Source organism: Onychostruthus taczanowskii, unplaced genomic scaffold, assembly GCF_017590055.1.
Source record: "Onychostruthus taczanowskii isolate IOZ18803 unplaced genomic scaffold, ASM1759005v1 scaffold78, whole genome shotgun sequence".
Classification (NCBI taxonomy): Eukaryota; Metazoa; Chordata; class Aves; order Passeriformes; family Passeridae; genus Onychostruthus; species Onychostruthus taczanowskii.
The window spans coordinates 203,554-225,877 of NW_024505671.1; the positions used below are offsets into that span (position 1 = coordinate 203,554).

General features: G+C 43.0%; 1 protein-coding gene across 4 annotated transcripts in view; it reads right to left on the reverse strand.

Annotated features, from left to right (window-relative positions):
- Positions 1-22,324, reverse strand: part of PDE7B (phosphodiesterase 7B) — a 165,742-nt gene that overhangs the window by 60,101 nt on the left and 83,317 nt on the right. For 2 of the 4 annotated variants that reach the window (XM_041423516.1, XM_041423515.1), the window contains exon 4: positions 17,456-17,659. The exons of the other annotated variants lie outside the window; for them this stretch is intronic. In XM_041423516.1, coding sequence (XP_041279450.1) covers positions 17,456-17,659 — 204 coding nt within the window. The remainder of the gene's footprint in view (positions 1-17,455; positions 17,660-22,324) is intronic. 4 annotated transcript variants of the gene reach the window in all.

Here is a 22,324-nt window from a genome sequence, read left to right on the forward strand (position 1 = left end):
AAAATTGTTCAGAAAACTTTTCCTCAAACTAATTTCTTCAGGGAAAAAAACCCCACAAACAATATTAATAATACTAATATTAACATTAACATTAATATTAATATTAATATTAATAATAACATATTCCAATAAAGGATTTCTGTTAAGCCTTTTTGTTAAAAATAAAAAATTCCTTTCTCTTTCACCCCAGAAAAGCAGTGTTCATTCCTGCTTATTTCAAAGGAATGTCTGTAATTTTGCGGTATTATGCAAACTCCAATTAGCAGTCCACAAGGTGTTTTGAGAAACAGTGCCTAATGTGTTACAGACACATTTAGTGGCCAACCTCCAACAGCCTGAAAAAATGCCTTTTTTGAAAGAAAGTTCGGGAATTAAGTCACCTCAACTTTACTGGGAAATGCTAATGGAAATAATTCTTCCAGCAGTTAAGAAAACTTTTTTTTATTAGTTGTTGTTGCTTTATGTTCTCTTATAGGAACAGAGCAGGATATTTCTCGTACCTCAGCAATTTAGTTTCCTTCAGTCCTTCCTTAAAATCCAGTTCTACAACTACTTACTGCTGAGCAAAGTGGTTAGTCCTACAAATTGTATTCATTATATGAGAGCAGTTCCAAAGACATCTGTTGATTGCATTTGTTTATTTAGATTTGTTATAGGACCCAATAACTGTGGGATTTTTTTTCACGTACGCTGCGCAGCATAACAGGACACAGATACTTAGGCTGCTCTATAGGGTAACCTTCAAGATTGGGTTTTATAACAGTAGGAACAGTAAAGGATGGGGTACACTGTTTATTCTGGGAGCACTCCTGGGCTACACCAAGACTACCACTGAGCAGATCAGAAACAAGACCCCACAGATCTAAAACACCCAAAGCACCACTGACAGACAAAAGTGACAGTGAAGTTTCTGCACATTAACAGGGCTCAGGTTTTATTCCTCCCTTCCACACCAGAACCATGGAAAGATTTTATGAACACCGAAGTCAGAAGGAAGGTGAGCACATACACATGTGCATTTCAAACACTCATGGCTATATTATGCCGAGTACTTCATAGCCCTTAATTTCTCTTCTCTGCAGATGAAAAAACCCTCATCCTATTGTTAGCAATCTTTTACAAGTGATCCTTCCCTAGCCAACTGCAATAAGCACGTTTTATTGCTCAATTAGTTCTTTATTTCCATCATGCCTGGGAACAGAAGAAAGATCTTGAAGAGTTTAAACCTTTTTTCTTCTTGGCTCACATTCTACACAAACTGTTTCTAAAACTCTCATCCTTTCTCACTGACACATAAAAGTTCCTGGTCTCCTTTTTCCAGTTTCTAATCATGCCTCAACTCCTCATGAAACTCCAAGAGGCCCTGGCAGGCTCAGCAGCTCCTCTCTCTCATTCTTTGCTAGCACAAAGTGGGACGGAGTGGGCCCTACTGGACAAAAGGACAGAAGGGGCAAGGCTTTATTAAAGTTACCCTTGAAAGACTTTAATTATCATCAGAAGACGAGTATCTTAAATATCTGTGATAATTTTTTCCTGAAGGCATAACATAATGTGCACATCTAGAAACATCATAAATTATAGATCAGTTGTCAATACATCATGTAAATAAATGTTCAGTGATTAAATTAGACATATTTCTGAACCTCTGGGGCTGAGTATCATTTAAGTCACTCAATAGCACAACAAAATCGATTTTTGTTTTAGTTTTCCTGAGAAGTCAGTTTTGCTGACCAGCTGCCATTTCACTCTTCCTTGGTTTAAAATTCACAAAAGGAAAATATGTATTTAAAACCATGAAAGCCATAAATCAGTAAATTAAAAGTTTCAGAGGAAGGATCTGAGCTTCAGCTGAGTGATTCTTACAACCCTGGCTTTATTCTATGCTTTACTGGGCCTCAAGCTGACAAAACAGGTCAGACAGCCAAAATCTTTCCCTTTTGGTTCAGTCTGGCAAATTGGGAAGGGCTGAGTCAGTCACAAAATATGGGGCCCAATCTGTTCAGTCAGAGCAGCCACCGTGGTAGCTGGTTCTGCTAAGAGGCCTTTACTTTCAACAACAACTTGAAGTCTTCCAGGCAGCCACCAGCCTTCAAGTGGAAGGCAGGTTATGTGATGGTACTCAAAAGTGTGCTTTGGTTTGTTAAAGCAACTGTCCTGCTGCTGAAGGAATCATCCCTCTAACTCTGTTATGTTAGAGGACCATGCAAACACCCCTAGCCTCCCTCAATGCAGGATACATTAAATATGTTAAATAACCTGACTAATAAACTTGTGGGTGGTTTCCAAAGTTATCATTCCTCTGTACCCACATGGTGTGGGCTGCTTTTAAAGGTGAACTGTATAGGAACCTATGATACAAACTGTTTTCACCTCACTAGCAAGGATTAAGTCTCTCTGCCAGAGGTCAGCATTGATGGCAAAGCAGATCCAGAAGCCCAAGGGTTTGATCCTCATCTTACCTGTCAACGAACATGAAAACTCTCTAAGTCCATGCAGTTTCAAAGCTAGAAACTCAGACAAATTTATATGCTTTTACCTGTTTAATTACAGCAGTAAGAAAAACTGCCACTCTGAGCCTAAATAAAGCGCATTTAGCGCTTGGGCTCCATTTCAAGTTCTTATTAATTCCTAGAAAGGTGCCACAGCAGCACAAAACCTCTCCTGCCTGAAGTTGCTTAACTCTGCTGCATCTGCATGGGAGAAGATCAGTTCCTTTGGATTCCCCACCTGTGGCCCTGCTTAGCTCTGTACACCCATACTCTCGAAGCGCTGAGCTGCCCGAGCCAGAGACTCAGCTCTGCTCCCCATCTCCACACTCCCCTGCAGCCCAAGAAACACAACCCGGTGCCACACAGCACGAAGGCACCACCAGACCACTGCTGACCCAATGCACAGATCACCTGTGACACTCAACACAGCCCCGAGCAGCTTCTGAGTGCCTCATGCAGAATTCACGCTTCCTCAAGTGGTTTCTGTGCGTATTTTGTCAGCTGACACCCCAAGCTCATTTCTGATCAGTTGCACCATAGCATCAAAAAGCTCTAAATGCCAGCTGACTTCCCCCAGAAAGCATTAAGTTACACATAAAGTCTTTGCTCTCCACACCTCCCTCCAGCAAAAAAAAAAAAAAAAAAAAAAAAAAAAGTCAGTTCTTTCCTCCACTCTGCACCTTATAACAGCCTCGTACAGAAAAGCCAACACAGCGGTCACCCATCCTCCTCCCACCTCTCCTTTCCAAGCAGTGGAGACTGAGCTCTTTGAAGGCCATCTCCTTTGGTAACAGTCTGCAGCAGGCTCCACTTTCAGAGCCTGTCACTGGTGATTGGGGAAAATCACAATGGGGCTCCACCAGCTTCATTTACTGCCTCTTTCAGCTGGTCAAGATCTCAGGTGTGGTTTTCCACCCAAAGCAAGCAGGAACATACACTACTCCAGGCAATGGAAGCTGGTAGGTAGCTCCTTTTGGGTTTGGGTTTTTTTCATTATTTCCCCCATGTTTCTTTATTTGTAGAAATATCTTGTAAACAGAGATGGAAAAATTAAATATTTGCCCAGATTTTCCATGGTTCCATTGAAACATTTGTTTGAAGATTTTACATTTGATAACAAAGGGAGAGAAGTAACAGAGAAAAAAGTTTTAATTGTTTCATCTTCCTTTCCCCTTCAAAGAGTGAGTGTCCCCACAGGGAACTGAATGCCACCTATTTTCTGAATTGGTGCTTCTTGTTTACAGGCCACCTTCCACTAGCACATGTATCAAGCCTTAAAGAAAGTATTTTCTTACTTCATCCTCAAGGATGACAGCCTGAAGTGGAGGTGATACACACCCTTACTTTCAAAGAAGTTTTTGATATACAGCACTCATGGGTTACTTAGATATTTTGGGAACAGAGATAAAGCAGCTAAACCACTCCCATCATATTTGAGTAGCTGTGGCATTTCAGTAAAGTTCCCACTAACTGGAAAAAGGGAAGCAAAATCCCCATTTTTATAAAAGGCACACAAGGAAGATAGTGGGAACTACATGTCAGTAGGTTGGTCAGGCTCAGGCTGGTCAGTCTCACCTCTGTAACCAGCAAGATCATGGAGCGGATCCTCCTGGAAACTACACTGAATGCTCACATGGAAAGTAAGGAGGTGACTGGTGACAGCAAACAACAGCTCCAGTAAGGACAAATCATGCCTGACAAATTGGTGGCCTTCTACAATGGAATTAACATGTTGGTGGATAAGGGAAGAGCTACTGACATAATCTACCTGGACTTGTGCAAATCGGTTCATGCTGTCACACACAATACCCCGGTCTCGAAACTGGAGAGACATGGATTTGACAGATGGACTGTGCAGTGGATAAAGAACTGGCAGGATGGTCACACTCAAGAGCTGCAGTAAATAGCTCAATGTCCAAGTGACAAGTGTCATTCCTCAGGTGTTGGCTTAGCAACCAGCACTATTCCACACCGTTGTCAGCAACATGCACAGTGGGATTGAATGTACCCTCAGCAAGTCTCCCAACAACACCAAGCCCTATGGTGTGTTCTGTATGCTGGATGGAAGGGATGCCATCCAGAGGGACCTTAACAGGCTTGAGAAATGAGCCTGTGCAAATCTCCTTAAGTTCAGCAAAGCCAAGGGCAAGGTCCTGCACCTGGATAGGGGCAATTCCAAGCACAATTACAGGCTGAGCAGAGAATGGATTGAGAGCAGCCTTGTGAGAAGGACCTGGATGTGCTGGTGGCTGAGAAACTTGACGTGAATGAGCTGTGTAAGCTTACAGCCAAAGTGGTCAACCATGTGCTGGGCAGCATCAAAAGCAGCCTGGCCAGCAGGGCAAGGAAGATGCTTCTGCCACCTCAGTCTGCTCTCATGAGACCTCATCTGACGTGCTGCATCCAGCTCTGGGGCATACAACATAAGAAGGATGTGGATCTGTTGAAGCAAGTCCAGAGGAAGGACTTGCTTCAACGGAGATGTTCACAGGGCTAAAGTACCTCTGCTATGAACACAGCTGAGAGAATTGGGGGGGTCTTGGAGACACAAAGGTTGCAGGGAGACCTTACAGCACCTTCTGGTACTTAAAGGGGTCCTACAGGGGAGCAGGAAAGGGACTTCTTACAAGGGCATGAAGTGACAGAACAAGGGGAAATGGTTTCAAACAGAAAGAGGGCAGGTTTAGATTAGATGTAAGAATTAAATTCTTAACTATGAGCCATTGGTGAGACATTGGAACTGGTTGCTCAGAGAAGTTGTGGATGCCCCATTCCTGAAAATGTTCAAGGCCAGATTGGATGAGGCTTTGAGAAACCTGGTCTAGTGGAAGGTGTCCCTGCCCATGGTGGAGTGGTTGGAACTATGTGATCTCTGAGGTCCCTTCCAACCCAATCCATTTTACGATTTGTAATGCAATGTAGCACTACATAAGGGATGTCTAAGAAGTTGTTCTTTCCTCATTTCAGTGCAGCTTATTTTTGCTCTATCCCTGTCCAATCCAGTTCAATTACCGGTTTCCCTCTTTAAAGAGATTTTAAACAGTCATCCAACTGTTCTGATATCCCATGGATTAGTTGTGCTCCCCACCCAAGCCATCTGTCTGGCATTCATATTTTTGCATGCTTTTCTTTTTACTACCATGCTGCTTTATTTTATTTAATCTCTTCTCCTTCCACTTCTGCCCCTGTGTGTGTCTCTGATGGTTCTGTGTTACTTTATCAGACTCATGACTATAAGAAAAATTTGGGGCTGCACACCCTGTCTGTGCTCACTCAGAAGAGGCTAAGCCTCTCCTCTTGATAAAAAGATGGGTTTGGGAACAGGAGCAGAATTTTGAGCAACAGTACTAAAGCCAAACAAGTTTCTACTGGCAGCATCTTACACTTGGGAAAGCTGCTGACTCCTACAAGCCATAGCGTTTTGGTTATTGCAGTGCTCATGACCCAGTGCACAATGAGGTTCTCACAGAAAATTAACTTTCAGTATCTACTCTCTCCTTCTGGACAAAAGTAAAAGAGAAGCTCCTGCAGGGCACTGAATATATACCTCCTGGCTAAGACACACAATTTAAGCAGCATGCCTGCTGTCCCAGTAGCTTAATCTACCCTAACGAAAATAAGGTGGGGGGTGCTATCTGGGGAAAAAGAGGAGTTCTATTGAATGAGGCATTTCAGAAGCCATTCATACAGTGAAATAGCAAGTGTATTTGTAGGGGACACCATCTACAGACTCCAGCAGGACACAGCCTTATCTACCATGTGCTATCCTTTGTTACAGGAAAGGATCAGTAAATAAAATTCTGCCTATAACGAGGAGAAAGAGGGAGTGCAAGGGACAGAGGATGCCAATTTTCTGTTGAAAGAAGCATCAGTGAAAATGTACTATGCACAGAGGTGGAGGCTACAAGGACTATCTAAAATAGAGAAGAGGCAATTAATAATACTGCAGGTGTGGGAACCAGTTAAGTTGAAGACAGAGATTGCAACAGAAGAGAATTAATTTGCAGTGAGGTAGTCAGTCTGGTCATAATAATTTGGAAAGATGCTCAAAGGCACGGAGGCTGAGGAGTATACTAGGACAGACTGCAGTAAGAAGGGAGAACAAATTACTATTAAGAGAAATTGAAGACTTGACAGTGATGGTCAAAAAAATCCTGTATTGAACTGTTGCTCTGCTTTTCTAAAATGGAGGAGAAGTGGCTTGGCGATTTTTCTCACCCTCATCTCTCCATGTGACCTAGAGTCAGCATGAAAATTGAAGTCTAAATAAGAGAACAGGAGGAAAAAAAATTAAAGCAGATGACCAGAGAAAAACACAGATTCTCAATGATGATCTAAGCTTCAGAAGTTTTGCCTCTAATTCACAGTGTTGCTCTTAACTCATGCTGTTAACGAGGTCACATGCAAAACGTTTTTCTGTCTGTATGACAAGGCAGCTAAGTATAGAGTGCTTTCCCCTTCTAGTCATTTGATCCTATTCAAAACATATAATCTCCCAGGTCTCCAGTCTGTGCAAAGCCAGACATCAGCACATTTTTGGCTACAGGGCACCTACAGAAAGATTAGTGACAGTCTTGTGAGGCTTGTGGTGCAGATTCTGTCAAGGGGCCAATATTTAAATAAGGTACCTTGCATTTTCATTATGAGAATTCCAGCTCACTATTAGCAAAGTTAGTTTAACTTTTACTCTGTTTTGCCAGCTACTTAGTAGGTACTTAATGATGTGCACGGCTGGAAACAGGGGAGGGAAGATCTATTCTATTACTATTCCACAGGGAAATTAAATAGGCTTGCTGGTCATAACTTTATTCTGAATTCCATCTCTTTAATGTAATTATGATTTAACAGCTACGTGATTTCAATAGATGATCACAATTCACAGATTGCATCTTTTAACTCCAAAAACCAGAACGGTATTCTGTAGGTAGCTTAAGCATTTATTTGGCACAAATCAGGTAGCTTCCTTGACATTCAAGTTAGGCTTCTGTCTTGAAGCAGAACTTCAGACCTACTTATTAGTGAAGATCTGAGCATTCAGGTTCTACTGATGATCTGCAAAATCTTGTCAAGGATCATACATTTCTAACAGGTAAGCCACACAGACCACTCAGTGAACAGATTCCAGTCCAGTTCTGAGAGGAAAATCCCACACTTCTGACTCTTATTAATTCTCCCCCAGCAACATAGGATCTTCAGGAACACTTCTGTGTTAAGCTACTTATTACACCTTATATTACATCTTAAGTTACTTATTACTTATTACACTCCACCTTGCCTGCAACATGTTATCTGCACTCACCTCACAAGTCCTACTATCACTATCGCTTTCACTTTTACTTTTACAATGGGTAAGTTAAGTAGTACTCAGGAAAAAAGAGAAGATATCATACTGAAACCTTCTGATTACTCATTAAGCTGAACTACTGTAGTCCTGTAACGTCTCCTTTATGCTCTTGCCTGCTCATGTCTTCAGCATGAGCCCCCATGCTGCTGTAACTTGAGTTTCTATCCTTGATACTTTCATCACTTTGGCTGAGATGCATGAAGCTAGAAAAATGGATTAACCATAGTTCACAACATGCTTCTTAAAAAAAAAAAGGTCTCTGAGAGCCAATGCAGGACCAACCCATCTCATTTGTGTCACCATGCCCCTATCCACATCTGCAATTATGGTTTCCAATGAGAGGGCAGGACAACTTGACAAAAAGAAGATGGGGAAAAAGCTGTGCCAGCACTTACACACAGCAGTGATTGTTGCCTCCTTCACGACTGACAAGGAGGGAACTTGGGACATGCTAGTGAACTAAACAGCACTGAGGAAATTACCATCTCTCCCTCCAACTCCTACCCATTGCCTGTCTCCTCTAAGTTCTCTCTGCTTCCTTGAGAGCTCTCAGTTTGCTGACTCTAAGCAGGATGTTCAAACCGACCTTGCTTGGAAGTGTATGCTGACAGTGTCTCACCTAAAAGCCTTGCACCTCTGCCATTTTAGGGTGGTAGTTCTCAGCTGTGCAGTAAATTCTTCTCTCCTTAGTCACTTTCCCAGTGGTCATGGAAAGCAACACACAGACTTACACACACAGAACTGACTTCAATTCTGAGATATTCCCAGTACTAATTTATTCAGCTAGCTTTAGTTCCCAAATGAGAACATGAAATGCATGTTCACTAGTGCTTCCAGGAAGAAGAGAAAGCAAGTGCAATAGCTGTGCACCACCTATAAAGTTCAGAATCTCTTGCATGCAGTTTTCTGTTTCTTGCTGTTAGTGTGCCTGAACACAATCTGTATCACTAAAATAATCTGCAAGCAGGGAGTGCAGAATTCTTTTCTTCTCCCCACTTCTTTTAATGAGACTAACCTTCATGCAGATCCCAAGTTGTATCAAGTAATTTTTTCTGGCATTTCACAGAAACCCAGTCTCTCTCACCCCTTTATTTTCTCAATTCCACATGGAATTAGAAATGCAATTGTCCAATTACTGTGAAGGCAGCTGTTCCTGCAGTATATCCATTTGGGCTGGAAGCAGGAAATAAGAAATCTGCCATGAAAGCCTGTAATTACAAGATTTCTAGTTTAAGTTTTGCACACATGAACTGTTTGGAAGATGTTTGGATAAGCAAAGTTTGGAACACAGCTATTTGGATAAGCCCCTCGTGTTTCAATGAACACAGTCTCCTGACAACCCAGATAACAAGCAGAGATAACCCCACCGAGGACTCGCTGCTGATAACCTCAACTAACAGACAGCTCACTCACAGAAGCACTTCTTATGGGACAAGGAAGAACTTAGCCAACGGATATTAAAAACAGGATAATGGACTGAGTACGGAAGGTGTTTTCAGCACCTGTTAGAATTTTGATGGCTTAAGAAATGTTCTGCACCTGCATTTTTCAATCATTCTGTATGATTTTTAATTGAATATTCACCTGGCACATCTGTGTAGACACTAGTTTTTGACTATTGTGGAACATAGTTTCAGCAAGCTTAAAACTAATTCTTTCTACTCGATGAACCTACTTTATGATTTAACTTTCAAAAGCAGTGCTCAAACACTGCTTTTGAAAGTGTAGTACTTAGTTTAGAAGTATTCTTCTGTCTGATCTGTAATTCCAGCAGCTGAAAACAAAGCATTCAATCTCAAGGCAGTGCTTAAGCAGCAGGAAAGAAGCAATGCCTGCCACAGCACAGTGCATTCTGAAAACCCTCCAGGATAATGCTCCATTTCCAATTGCACCTGCACAGAGCATCTTTTAAGCAGGCCTTTGAGTTAATACTTTGTCCTTACCTTAGGTCAGGAATATCAGGAGAACACTGAGATAGCAATATTTGAAGGGCATTACCTCCACACAAGCCAGAGCTGGCTACAGATGAAAGGATTTCATACGCTCCCACAGGAAGTGGAGTTTTGCACACTTCCCCTTCAGAAAGGATCAGAGCCGGGGAAGTTTACAGCAATTTCTCCAAATGGTGTTGTGTGTATAAAGAGACACTCAAGAGTACACCTTCCACAGGATTTTATCCAAAAGTAACACTGAACATCCTGGTTTAGAACAAAGCCCATCCATGTCCATGGAAAGACTGTCCCTGGCTTCAGTGCTATTTCAAACAGGTCCTCGGTTCTTGGGACTGGGGAGCACTCCCACTGCATTGCATTCCCGGAGATTATGAATAAACTGGCAAAGGCCATGGCAAAGTTTTATTTTCTGAGGCAAATTTGAAGGATACCTGAATTTCAGAATATTCTGCTCAAAGAGCAAAGGAAGGGGTTTGCCTCTCTATTGCTACTGTAATAACAGTGACAGTATTACTGACAGCAATACTCTTGAGCCTACTAAATCCTTGTTGCGTTGGACCTCTCTCTTTGTACACACCTTAGACGTTCAACTTTTTCAGGGAAAACCACAGTTGGCAGTCTACAGAGTAGCCAAAAGAATGTTTTATCCAGGAGGTAAGCATGAAGGATTTATTCCTTCTCTCATGCAGAGTTTGTTTGTTAGCCATAACAGTGACAGAAGAAATTGTAGGTTGCAAGCTGAGGAAAAAATTGAAGAGCGAAGACATTATTGTCTTGCAAGTCTACACCATGGGTCAGTTAAGTACTTTAACCTAATGTAATTTATTCCATAATTTAGCAGGCTGAATCTCTTTTTGAAAAAAGTTAGGATGACTTACAAAAAGTTATTAACAAATGTCAAAGCATATTTTAAGTTGGATATCCCAAGAGTGTTTCACTTTTTAGTCCAGACAAAAGGAAGTTTTATAGAATTATGGCCAGAACCAGATGCATACTTGCTGTGAAGAATCAGCCCGAGGTCAACTGACTTTTTTCAAAAAGGTGACACCAGGGAGTTCCTGCAGGACAACTCCAATTCAGACAAGTTTGCCCATTTGTAACGATGCCCCCTGGAAATGTGGCAGTGGTGGGGCAGCACGTGAGCTATTATCTTCAATAACATGGTTTAGCGTATTCTGAAAACAGAGCTCCGAGGAGGGGTGTGAATAGGTCATAGTAGAAAAAATGGTGACATAGACACCCTCCTTCTTCTTTGTTGCCTGGATGGAAAGCCAAATTCACACTTCCTAAAGCAGGACTACAGAAAGCTGTCTGGGATGCATGTCTCCAAGCAAACTCTTTAAAGTATGACAGATCACAAACAAAGTTTGTTATGAAGAAGCGCTGAAACAGCAAACACATTGCATACAATGCACTCCTACTTTGGAAATTGGAATGCAGTATCGAGCCTCCCACAATGCATTTTAAACATTTCTCTCACAACATTTGAGCAATACAGAAAACCACCACCACTAGGCAGGCATGGCTAATACCACTACTGCTTTCTATTGCCACTTATCAGTTTAATTCTTCACAGAGTACAGAGAACTTTAGAGTCAATTTAACAAAGATGAAACAGAACCATCAGCTTTAACCCTAATGAAGCAAACAAGCATTCAACTCCCTCCCCCAGCTCTGTTTGTATTACAGTGTAGTAGCTTTTCCAGCTTTTCCTTTAAAAACAATATTTTTATATATAAAGCCACGTCTTTGGCTCCTAATATTTAGAACAGCTTCACTGAAAGCAACAGATCTGGCCACCATTACACAGCTCACTGGAATTGGCTCTATTTGTATTTACAGTTTTCAGCAGACTGCTCATTTGTCTCTGAGCTGACAGACCAATAAACTTCTGTCAATTTTCTAGCACACCAGCCCCATTCCCTTCTTCATGCTGGCCAACATCCAACCTGGGCAATTCTGGTTTATGTCCTAACTTTATCCTGAAGTCTTAGCTCTACAATATTGTAATCTTTTTCTCTCTTTTGTGGCTGTATATAGCTGAACAGCTGCTCAAAGAGCTTCTCCAAATATTTCTGCAAATAAATTTTGTTTTCCAACATTCACGATAATGCAAACAAAAAATGTGCCAGCCAGGCTGAACTGAAAGACCATTTAGAATTTACTGAGATTTTCACATTATTTCTTCTCTACTGAATCTCTGATCTATCTCCTATTTTGGTGGACATGGCAGTAGTTGAACTTCATCATCTTATAGGTCACTTCCAGCTTATCTCTGAATACCCCAAAATCCCAACAAATCCACACCAGAAAATTTCCATGAGAATGAAGCAGAAGAGAGTGGTTAAGCACAGTAGCTAAGTAGAAAATTTTCACTCCCAAAATAAACACGACTTCAACTGACACTCACATAAGCTCATTTTGACACGTTCAAAATGAAAGGCTTCTACTATCAGTTCAGCTTCTCATTCTACACTACATTTTAAAAATACTTCAAAGTAAAGACATAGGTATCAAACAAGGACCAGAATTTGAATAGTGACCATGACTTAATGTCTCAAAATTATTTCTTTTAATCTTTGAAGCCATTTCTCCAAATTGGTATGTCTTTTTGAAAAAAAAAAAAAAAACCAGCCCCAAATCTTATGTATTAATAACTTATGTTCAGCCAGTAAACTGAAGAGTTGCATGTGGTCTGAATTTTCTCTCTTGGTCTACATATACACACTACAGAAGTGGTACTGTACACCGTTTAATTTCACCATTCTTAATGAGACCATCACACACAGTTCCACTGATTTAACCAGCTCTTCATGAAATATAGAATAGCATATTTCTTGTTCCCAGGGGCAGGACATTCAACACAACAGTTAGTGAGCAATCAAAGTTGCCACAGGTCGTCTTGATCGTATCAAATTCACATCCTTTGTCCTTCTAAGTGTAATGGATTTAACAAGTCTCAACATAAAACTTGGGGGAAAAAAAAAGAAGAAAACCTAACCTCAGAAATATACAGCAATCTGCCCTCCTACCTGCTGTGCATCTGTCAGCAGGACATAAACAAAGCTGATTTCAATCTAAACAATAACAGGAGACTGGTCAGATGCTAAGACAATGCCATTCGATACCTCCCACATTTTATTTATTACTAGGATCTACATTTATGGCACCTACATGCTCAGCACCAAATACTCAAAACTATGGGCTTTTAAGCTGTTAGCCAAACCCCAATTTGGTTCTCAGCAATTCGCAGATTTAAATGTTAAGATTTTATGATTATTAGTTACTGCAGTGGAGGTACAAACACAAGCGTGAGTTTTAAGGTGTCACAACTAAACATGCACCCAAACAGGGTGTTCAGAGGAGTTGTGGATGCAAATTCCGGGAAGTCTTCAAGGCCAGGTGGGATGGACTTTGAGCAACCTGGTCTAGTGGAAGGTGTCCCTGCCCATGGCTGGGGGGTTGAAACTAGATGGTCTTTAAAGGCCTCTTCCAACCCACATCATTTTGTGATTCTATAAACAATGATAGCATGAAGTTTATTTCCACATGCATAACAAAGCTATTGAACAGCATGATAAAAACTGTTAAATACAAAAAAAAAAATTAAGTAGAAGGCATATTTCCTGGGATACTATGAAAGAACTAAGTCTTCGGGAATCTTGTGAATAACTTTAAGGAAGATCTTCAAGCAACCACTGAGGAAACACATGATTTGACTCTGACCTCTCCAACAGGTGTATCACAAGATCGCTCAGCTCTAAGGTTTGAAAGAGCAAGCAAGAAGTTTGAATAGACTACTGAACTGTAAAGGAGACAGTAAACTAAAGAGGAGAAGTAAAGAGACACACCAATAACTAGTGGAGATTTTTCCAACTGTAACAGTAGTGGTACTTACTTGTTTTCCCTACTCGTGGCAAAGGGACTTGCCAGTTAACAACAAGCATGATACACACATGAATCAGAACCTACATTTCTGAGAAAACATCCACAAACAGAAAGAGGTAAGTGGAAAAAAACATTCAGAGTTATTTCAAAAAACCCACAGTGTCTCAACAGACCTTGATAATTCTTAGTAGCGCTGCACCTTCTCTCAAAGTCATGCATGTCTGCACATGTGCAAGACTCAGTACAGAAAGTCTCTCTGGAGTTATCTGGGATGATCACTGTAAGCTTAAGAGGTTGCTAATGCTCCTAACGAAGACTCTCGGAGGCAAACCTGTACCTGTTCCCTGATCAGGTTTGTTTGATATGCAAAGCTACTGTTAACTCTAAGAGAGGGTGATAAGAGTTAGGGTCATAAACAGAACACAGTTCCCTCCTAGAGATCAACACAGTTGTAGATCAGAATTATTTGAATAATTCAGTTGTAATAATATCAACACATGCTGTTATTTCATTCAAGTAAAAGGCATTGGCTTGCAAATAATCTATTTGAAACACAGTATGGAATGACAGAATTATACGCATTTCCCACAGAAATGACTCCTGGCACAGCCGGAGAGAGTCTTCAAAAAATCTCAGTTTTGTACTGATTTGGTCAGGGATTGAAACGGGTGGGGAGAAAAAAAGAGTTACTAAGCAACAGCAGGCCAGGAGCAGGAAAAAGGTCTGTAGTCTTAATTGATACTAGCATTAAAAAGCAGTGCAACAAGAAGAGAAGGCTCAATATGTTAGTTTTACTGCTTTGGAAGTGAAAATAAATCATCATTAGAAACTCCAGGAAGGCAGTCACTGAAATCCGAGTTCTTCATTCATCCCAACTACATGCTGCATGATGTACTGCAAACCCTTTTTTTGCAGGGAGATTAAGTAGCTTATTCTTGGTACTGAACAAGGTGAAAGACCCAGATATAGCTCTTACATATGAGAGCCCAAGACACACAGATCGTTTTGCTCTCTAGTCCTACCTCAGGAATGGGGAATGTGGTATAAATTACAGCTAAATGGGTCCCCAAGACATTGCCATCCACAAAACTGACATCATGTGCAGATATAGCTCTCCCTCCTTCACACTATCTGTGGTTAAGAGGGTTGTGACTTTTCTCAAAAGCCAGCCTAAAGCCCAGTCCAGTCACTCGGACAAGGCAAAGAAATTTGCTTAGCTAAATCTGTATTCACATGATCAAGCAAGCCAGAAATCCTGACTGTTTCCTTCCAGAATTCATATCTGTTTCCTCTTCTACTGTAAGCAAAGTAGTTTCATGAGGATGTGATAACAACATGAGTTATCACATGAATACTTTCAAATTCAAATGAAAAAGCCCTTGATGTGGAAGGTGCTGTGAATTCTACTACTGAACAATCAACCTTTATTTGCCTAGTTAGCAGTACCTCAAGCAGAAGTTATTTGCTTTAACTCCACCTGAAGAAAATCTGATTCCTGACTAAGTACTGCCTTTTTTATAAGATACAAGTTATGAAGTTTTGTTCTGTTTTTTTTTCCAGGAATCAAACATGTAAAAAACATCACACAAACATGAAGCTAAGTACCTCAAACTACCGAGCCTTCCAAACGATTATCTCTGCTTCCCATTCCTGCATTCTTTGACTCCGCACTTATTTAAGTATACTAGATTTCAGCATTTACTGGTTTTCCCACATACTCCAATGTACTTAAAGTGACTAAAATGAAACCACAAGAGGGAAAACTACTAGGATGACTGCTGCTGAGGAGGAAAAACCAGCAACCCAGGTCTGGCTCCCTCAAACCGTCTGATGATTCGTATTTAAAGTGCTGAGAGTTAAGAGTCATCTTCTGCCCGGATTTGTTACTGCTGCAAGTCAGCTGAGCTTATGAAAGAGATCTGGCACCATGAAGAGGACTGTCTCCTCCACAGGATACGAGTAATGGCCATTTGAGTAAATGCAAGTTACTCACATCCTGCTAGTGGACTAATCTGTCTCTCTACATTCACGCTCATTTTTAGTTGCCTCCAGGAATCTGAAGGTGAATCTCATTTGTTACCTAATGAAAGTAATTTCACCAGATACAACACAAGCACACTGAAAAACCACCATTACTCATACATACAGTATAAGCAATGCAGCATTTCTCGAGTTGCTTAATTAGGGTCCATCTCTGAACACTCAGCATTCACCACACAAGCCTCAATCTCCCTGGCTGGCTACAGTACATGCCCAGCTGATTTGCTCCAAGTATTAAAGAGCAATATGATCTCCTCTTTCATTATCCACAATCACTCTTACTTATTATTCTTTTAAACTGAAGTGATTCCCAAGAGCAGGGTGACAGATTGTACATCTTCCTCAGATCCCAAGACCTTCCTCCCCTTTTTCAAAATGCAATGGACCAAGCATTTTTTTATTAAACTGCACACATTTTTAATAACAGACATACAATGACCAACCCGCCAACCTTAGCAGGCATTCAAAAGTGATAGACTGATACCTATTTAATATTCATGTTTATATATACAATTACAGAGAATATACACATACATACAAAAACAAAGCACTTCGAAATACCTAAAAGAGGTGATTCTACCTAAGAAATTAAATTATTCTGGTACAAAGTACTGTAAATTATAGGTCTCAATAGCATGTACACCAAGGCACAATGTTTGAAGACTGAATGCATTGGAAGAATTTAGTGACCAAGCTGCAGAGATGAGATAATCCAGAGTTCTGAAGAAACAAGCCACACAGTTTCATAAAATCTATTAAATCACAGCAGTACAATTACAGGAGGATAAAGAATTACCAGCTGGTACTGAGACAACCCTAGGCCTATGACCCTGACTTCAAGAGAAGGCAAGAGGTTTTGAACCATAAGCGGTGCGGAGCACAGGTTAAGATGCAGATTCAACTGATTAAGTACCCTGCTAACCTGTCAACTCATCCCTCCCTAATGAAAATGCTGCAGGTCTAACCTAGGCTTCAGTAATGACATGCCATATGTTAGTGAGACCGGAAAAAACTGACAGACGAGATAAGGAAAAAGCACGTGCTCTTTACTCAGTAATATACCATGTTTAAAGAGAAAGTAGTGGGACAGGGCAGCGTTTCGCAAGTTTTTAGCAGTGGTGGCTCTCAAAATCCAAGCCGTAAGGAGTCGCTCAGCTTTGCCCAAGAGAAGCGCGGGCAGGTCCTGTGAAGGGAGCCCAGTGCTAGCAAAGATCGGGGAGAGGTCCGGCGGTGGAAGAGGAGAGGCCATGCGCTCGGAAGGGCACGGCGAACACAGCCGGCAAAGCTCCTGCAGTGGCCGGACTGCCCGGCGGCCCCGGGGCGCCGCTTCTCCGTCACCTTGACCGCGGAGCTCCACGCGGGCCGGGAGAGCTCTCCGCGCCGGCACTGAGCCCGGCTGCCCCGGCGGAGGTCAGCCTCGGAGCAGCGGAGCTACTCGCTCTGGTTTTCAGCCGAGCTTTTATCACCCCCCGTACAAAAGCCGCGCAACAGACCGGACCGGGGCAGCGCCATCGGCAAACTGACGTGGCTTCAGCGCCGCACAAACTCCGGTGCTCGAGTCCCGGCGGCGGCAGAGAGCTGCCCAAAGCACGGGCTGCCTCTCGGCCCGGCCGCGCTCAGTCCGGCAGCTCCGCGGCCCCGGCGGCTCCGACCCACGACGGGACGAGGGCTCCCGGCCACCCCCGGCCCCCAGCCGCGTTTGCCCCGCAGATTCCCCGAGCAGCAGCGCGGGGGAAACCTACCTGCCGAACCGCTCAGGGCATCCTCGCTCTCCAAAACTCCTCTGTGCTTCGCCCCGCGGAGCTCCCCCTTCGATTTCCAAACGAGCTTTACCATCTTGATCATCTCGGGCAAGTCCCAGGCCAGGGTCCCCTGCTGATAACCGGGCAGGCTGCCCATGGGAAAGGGCATCGGCTCGTCCCCCGTCCTCCTCCGCCTGCCAGGCTCTGCCGCGGGGAAGAAGCGTTCCAGCACCGGCATCCTGGCCCGCGCCCCCCGCCGGGGAGCGGCAGCCACCCCCCGGCCCGAGCAGCCGCGATGGGCATCCAGAGCGGGGCGAGGGCACTCGGCTGCCCACCGCCGCCGCCCCTCGCCAGGGGCCCGGCCCCGTGGAAGGAAGGAGCGCCGGGCTCTGGCAGCCGCGCTCGGCTCCCGCCGCTGCGCGCCCTCAGCCCGCCGCCAGGCGCCTGCAGCCGGGGCGAAGCGGCTGCCGCGGGGCAGGCGCGGGGCCGCCGCTCATGCCGGCGCGGCGCCGGGACCTGGGGGCGGGGGCTCGGGCCGCTGCTGCGGGCGGCACTCGGGGCAGCGGGGCCGCGCCGCCACAGTCGCAGCTCACACCCCGCTAAGCGCCACGGCGGAAACACTTTGACTTTATCCCTGCCGTGATGCCATGGGGGAGCCCCCACCGCCCCGCCTTGCTCCTCGCCCCGCTGGCTGCGGAGCCGGTGGGGGTTTTGGCCTTTTAGTCAAGCCCCGCCGTCACCTCGGCTGCCCTTCGGCGGGAGGATGGGCGGTGATTCACGGGACGCTGCGAGGGCCGGGAGCGGAGCACGAGTGCGCTGGCGGCGTGCGGTGCCCCCGCCTGCCCCGCTCCCGGGCACCCGGAGGGGCCGGCGCTTGAGGGGTCGCAGAGAACGAGTTGGGAAAGGACGGGTTTGGGGGAGGTGTTGGGGTCTGCCCCGCGCCCGCAATCACTTCGGCTGTAAAGCTCCACCTGAGCGGGTTCACTTTAGGACAGTGCCTGGTGGCAGCGGTCGCTCCCAGACTACGACGAGGAGGCAATTATTCATCGCTAATCTTTAAAAACACGGCAAAGCCGCCCGGGGGAGTGCTCTGGCTCCTGCAGCGGCAGAGGTGGTGTGCTGGGGCTGCGCAGCTGTCAGCGAGGGCTTCCCCGGGCTTGAGGGCTGCTTTTGGCCAGACCCTGTAGCAGCAGCCGGCCCTTCCCGGGGATCCCGGACCCGGAGGGGCCATGCGATTTTCACAACATTTATATTGCCTTTCTACAAGATACCTCTTTTAGCCTGCTCGTGGTACTGGTCTGTCCCTTAGTTTACGGAGCGTGCGGCGGGGGAGCAGAGGTTGAGCTCTTGCAACCAGCGCTTAGTTTTCAGTAAAATTGCAGAAGACTTATTTAATGGGACTTTAGGGGGATTTTTAATGGGATTATGCATTTCCTCACATGCATAGTTAATAGTTACATTCTTTGGGTTACGTTCAATGTTCTGCCTTCTCTCCAGATGGAAAAATAAACCGTCAAACAAGCAGGATCTTCCCTCACACAGGAAGAGAAGCCAAGAGAATGGACTGAAATTTAACACCCTTACATGCAGAAAACAGAGTGCACGGCTCTTCTCCTCATATTATCATGTTATTTCCCCTGTTACAGGATCTCTGTCTTGGTTATATTAATGTTCCAACCTCAAACTGACAACTGTAATGGTTTGCTAAAGTTTTGATTGCAGACTGTGGTACCATAGTATTAGCCCTCTACACTTGGTAGCTTTGCCTTGAAAATTATGAAGCAATTCCAAAGTAGTGTAGTATTGTTGTTGAGCTGATATTTTTCTGTCTTTTTTATCAGGATATCCTGACTCATTGAACAAAGGAGTTAAGAACAAAGAAACAGATTATGTGCAGTACAGTAGTACAAGCACTGACAGCATTCATACAATTTGTGATTATACTTTTCTAGAAAGGCAAATTTTATTTGTTTTCATATGGCTTACTGTAATATTTTAAGTGTTTTATATTGGTGTGTCTCATGAAATTACTCTTTAAAACACTGTTCCTGTCAAAGAGGGATACAGTATGCAACTGAAATCCAGAAGACTTTGAAGACTCTTTGCCTACTGAGTAGTTTAAACCTTACACCCCAACTACTTAATTTTAGTTTTGTGCAACAAGGGGTTGCTGTAACTTTTTTCAGCTATTGTTTTTCCTCTTTGTTTACCTCTGTGCTTTCTGGTCCCCACTGAGGCAAAGAGCAGAAGTGCCAAAGCACTCTGAAAGAAAGGTTATCCTTGTGACATTTCCAGCTTCAGTGAATGCAAAAAGTGATCAAGAAATAACTGAAGGTAGCTTTTAGCCACCACTGTGGTTTAGCTGCAGGGTGATGTACTGCCAAAGGTTGGACTCAATGCTCATGGAGATCTTTCCCAACCATAATGATTCCATGATAAAAGATTCCAAACATTGTGGAAGGCAATGTATTTACAGGTGTCCAGACTAATTTTTAGATGAATATCTGAATATTTAAGTGGTTGACAGAATTTAACCACCAGCCCTCTTGATAGCAACAACAACAATCTTCTGAGATTTCAGAATCTACACTACCTTCTTGTGTCCTTAAAACTGTGAAAGGTTTTGTATCATTTGTCATTGGGTCACTTGGGTAGGTACCTGTCTTATGGATAGGATCAGGATTAATTGTTGTATTTGTTTTCACTTACAGTTCTACAGGTGCAAAGAAGGAGGCCAGTCAAAAAACAAACTGAAATACATCTGTTGTTGTAGTATCAGTATTTCAAGAAGCTGTGTAATAAACCTAACGAAATGCATGTACTTTTTCTCTTGTAAAATTACTGTCAAATGAAAGCAACTGTTTTAGATAGCCTGGAGTTTTTGTTTTTCTTTCTGATTTCTGGCCAGTTTAAGGATCAGCAGTTGTGAATGAAAAAAAATATATTAAAATTGTTGCTTGGCATTTATGAGTATGTCTGTAAATTAATTAATCTTATTCTTAATAAACTTTTACTTCACAGTTGTACTCCAATTCTGTGATTACTTATCTTTAATTCATCCAAGATTTTGCTATAACTGACTTTTTTTTTTTTGGTCTTTTTCATTATAAGAATGCAGCCACATAAGAGCTGCTCACAGGAAAGCCTGGAAGGTCTATATTTGAATATGAGGAGTTCTAGCCCCAAAAATCAGCTGTAGCATCACTCTCAGAGATTTCTAATTGACAAAATGCTCAGATTTTGCAAGTTCTCTGTTTCTCTGACTTCAGCTGTGCTCTGATGATTTACTCGACTTGAAGATGTGACCTCAACACCATGCATAGTCCTACACAGCAATATACCCAGCCATTTGTAACTGCATTTTAAACAGTCCTTCAGTAAGTTTGGCTCACCTGAAATTTCTCTTTTGCATTCACACTTCCAGCCATATTTGAAGGAAATAGTTCAGCAGAGATGGATGGCTTTATTTCTATTAGCTGCATTTCTCTCTGACTCTGAGTTAAAGAAGTGATTACAAGAGAAATATAAATGCATTAGCTCTGTCCCTTATTCATTCTGAGAAGCAATGCTAAAAAAACGCCAAATGGAGTCATCTGAAAACATGACAAGGCAGCGCATATTTTCACAGGTAGACATGAGAACTGGAAAAGACTTGAGGAAAGGAATACTGTAGTGGAAGAAAAGGGAAGAGAGTAAGCTGACAGATTAATAGCTGATGTTTCATAGTTGGTGTGTCTTAAAAAAGTTTTGCTTGTTTGCTTATTTACTCCAAAGTTATGTACTAAGAGCAGCAGCAGTGTAATTGCATGCCAGATGGTAGAGGAAGTGCCTCGTGTATCTTTCCAGTCTACTGAAGCCTGCAGGGTTCTTGTTAACCCACTGCTCTGGTTTTCATTGCAAATCCTTTTCTTCCCCTTTTTTTTCTCTTCCTTCCTTCAAAGAAAAAGAAGGGAGGGGGAAAGAAAAAAAAAAAAAAGAAAAAAAGAAAAGACATAGTTTAAACTGGCAATAGCACCATCCTTTTGGCTTTGAGCTACCCTGTCTTGTGCCAAATATACTGTCTCCAGCAGCTCTCCCACAACAAATCAGTCCAGACACACAAAAGCTGTAAAAAAAGAATGGTGAAGAAAGATCCTTGATTCTCCTCTTCTAGACCCCCACAGCCTTTTCCTTTTGCTTCCCTCCTCAAGCTTCATCCCCAAGCAGTGGTCTCCTTCTTGCCAGTACTGTAAGCGATACTGGGACCTCCAGCCTGCAGCTTTGCTGACAGCTTCTTTAGAGTACAGGCGCCTTTGCCTTTCTGTATTAACAGGCCATTGTAAAGAAGAAGTTATAGTCTATTATTCCTCTCACTTCCATCTGATAGCTGATTTTGAAAAAATGGCTCATAAATTATTAGCGTGGCAGAGTCGTTACTTTTGGAAACTTTGCCTATTCTTTCAGCTAACCCACACCACTGCATTGTGTCAGAACTTGCATCTCCAAACAGATACCTAAAAAGATTTTATATAGTCTGTTTTTACAGTATATTATTAAAAAAATTGGAAAAATGCTCCCAATTTTTAAGTTATTCACAAACACAAAAAAAGAAGTCCAAATGTAGAGACCATTTTCAAAGACTATCAAATACTGATTTTTAGAAAGTGTAAAGCATGTGTCTTTAGACGGCACTCAGTGCAATCATCTTAAATCTGTAGTTGCTTATGGTATGCCTTTGTCTCTCTCTCAGGGATCGTGGAGTCATGAAGAGACCATAGGTGAGGCCATTGCCTAGGGTCAGAACCAGGAGATGACACCATCACCAGAGTCAAGTTTTAGGAGGTTTCAGGGGGGTGAGTTTAGTGTAGAAGATTGCAAGTGCCAGGGCAC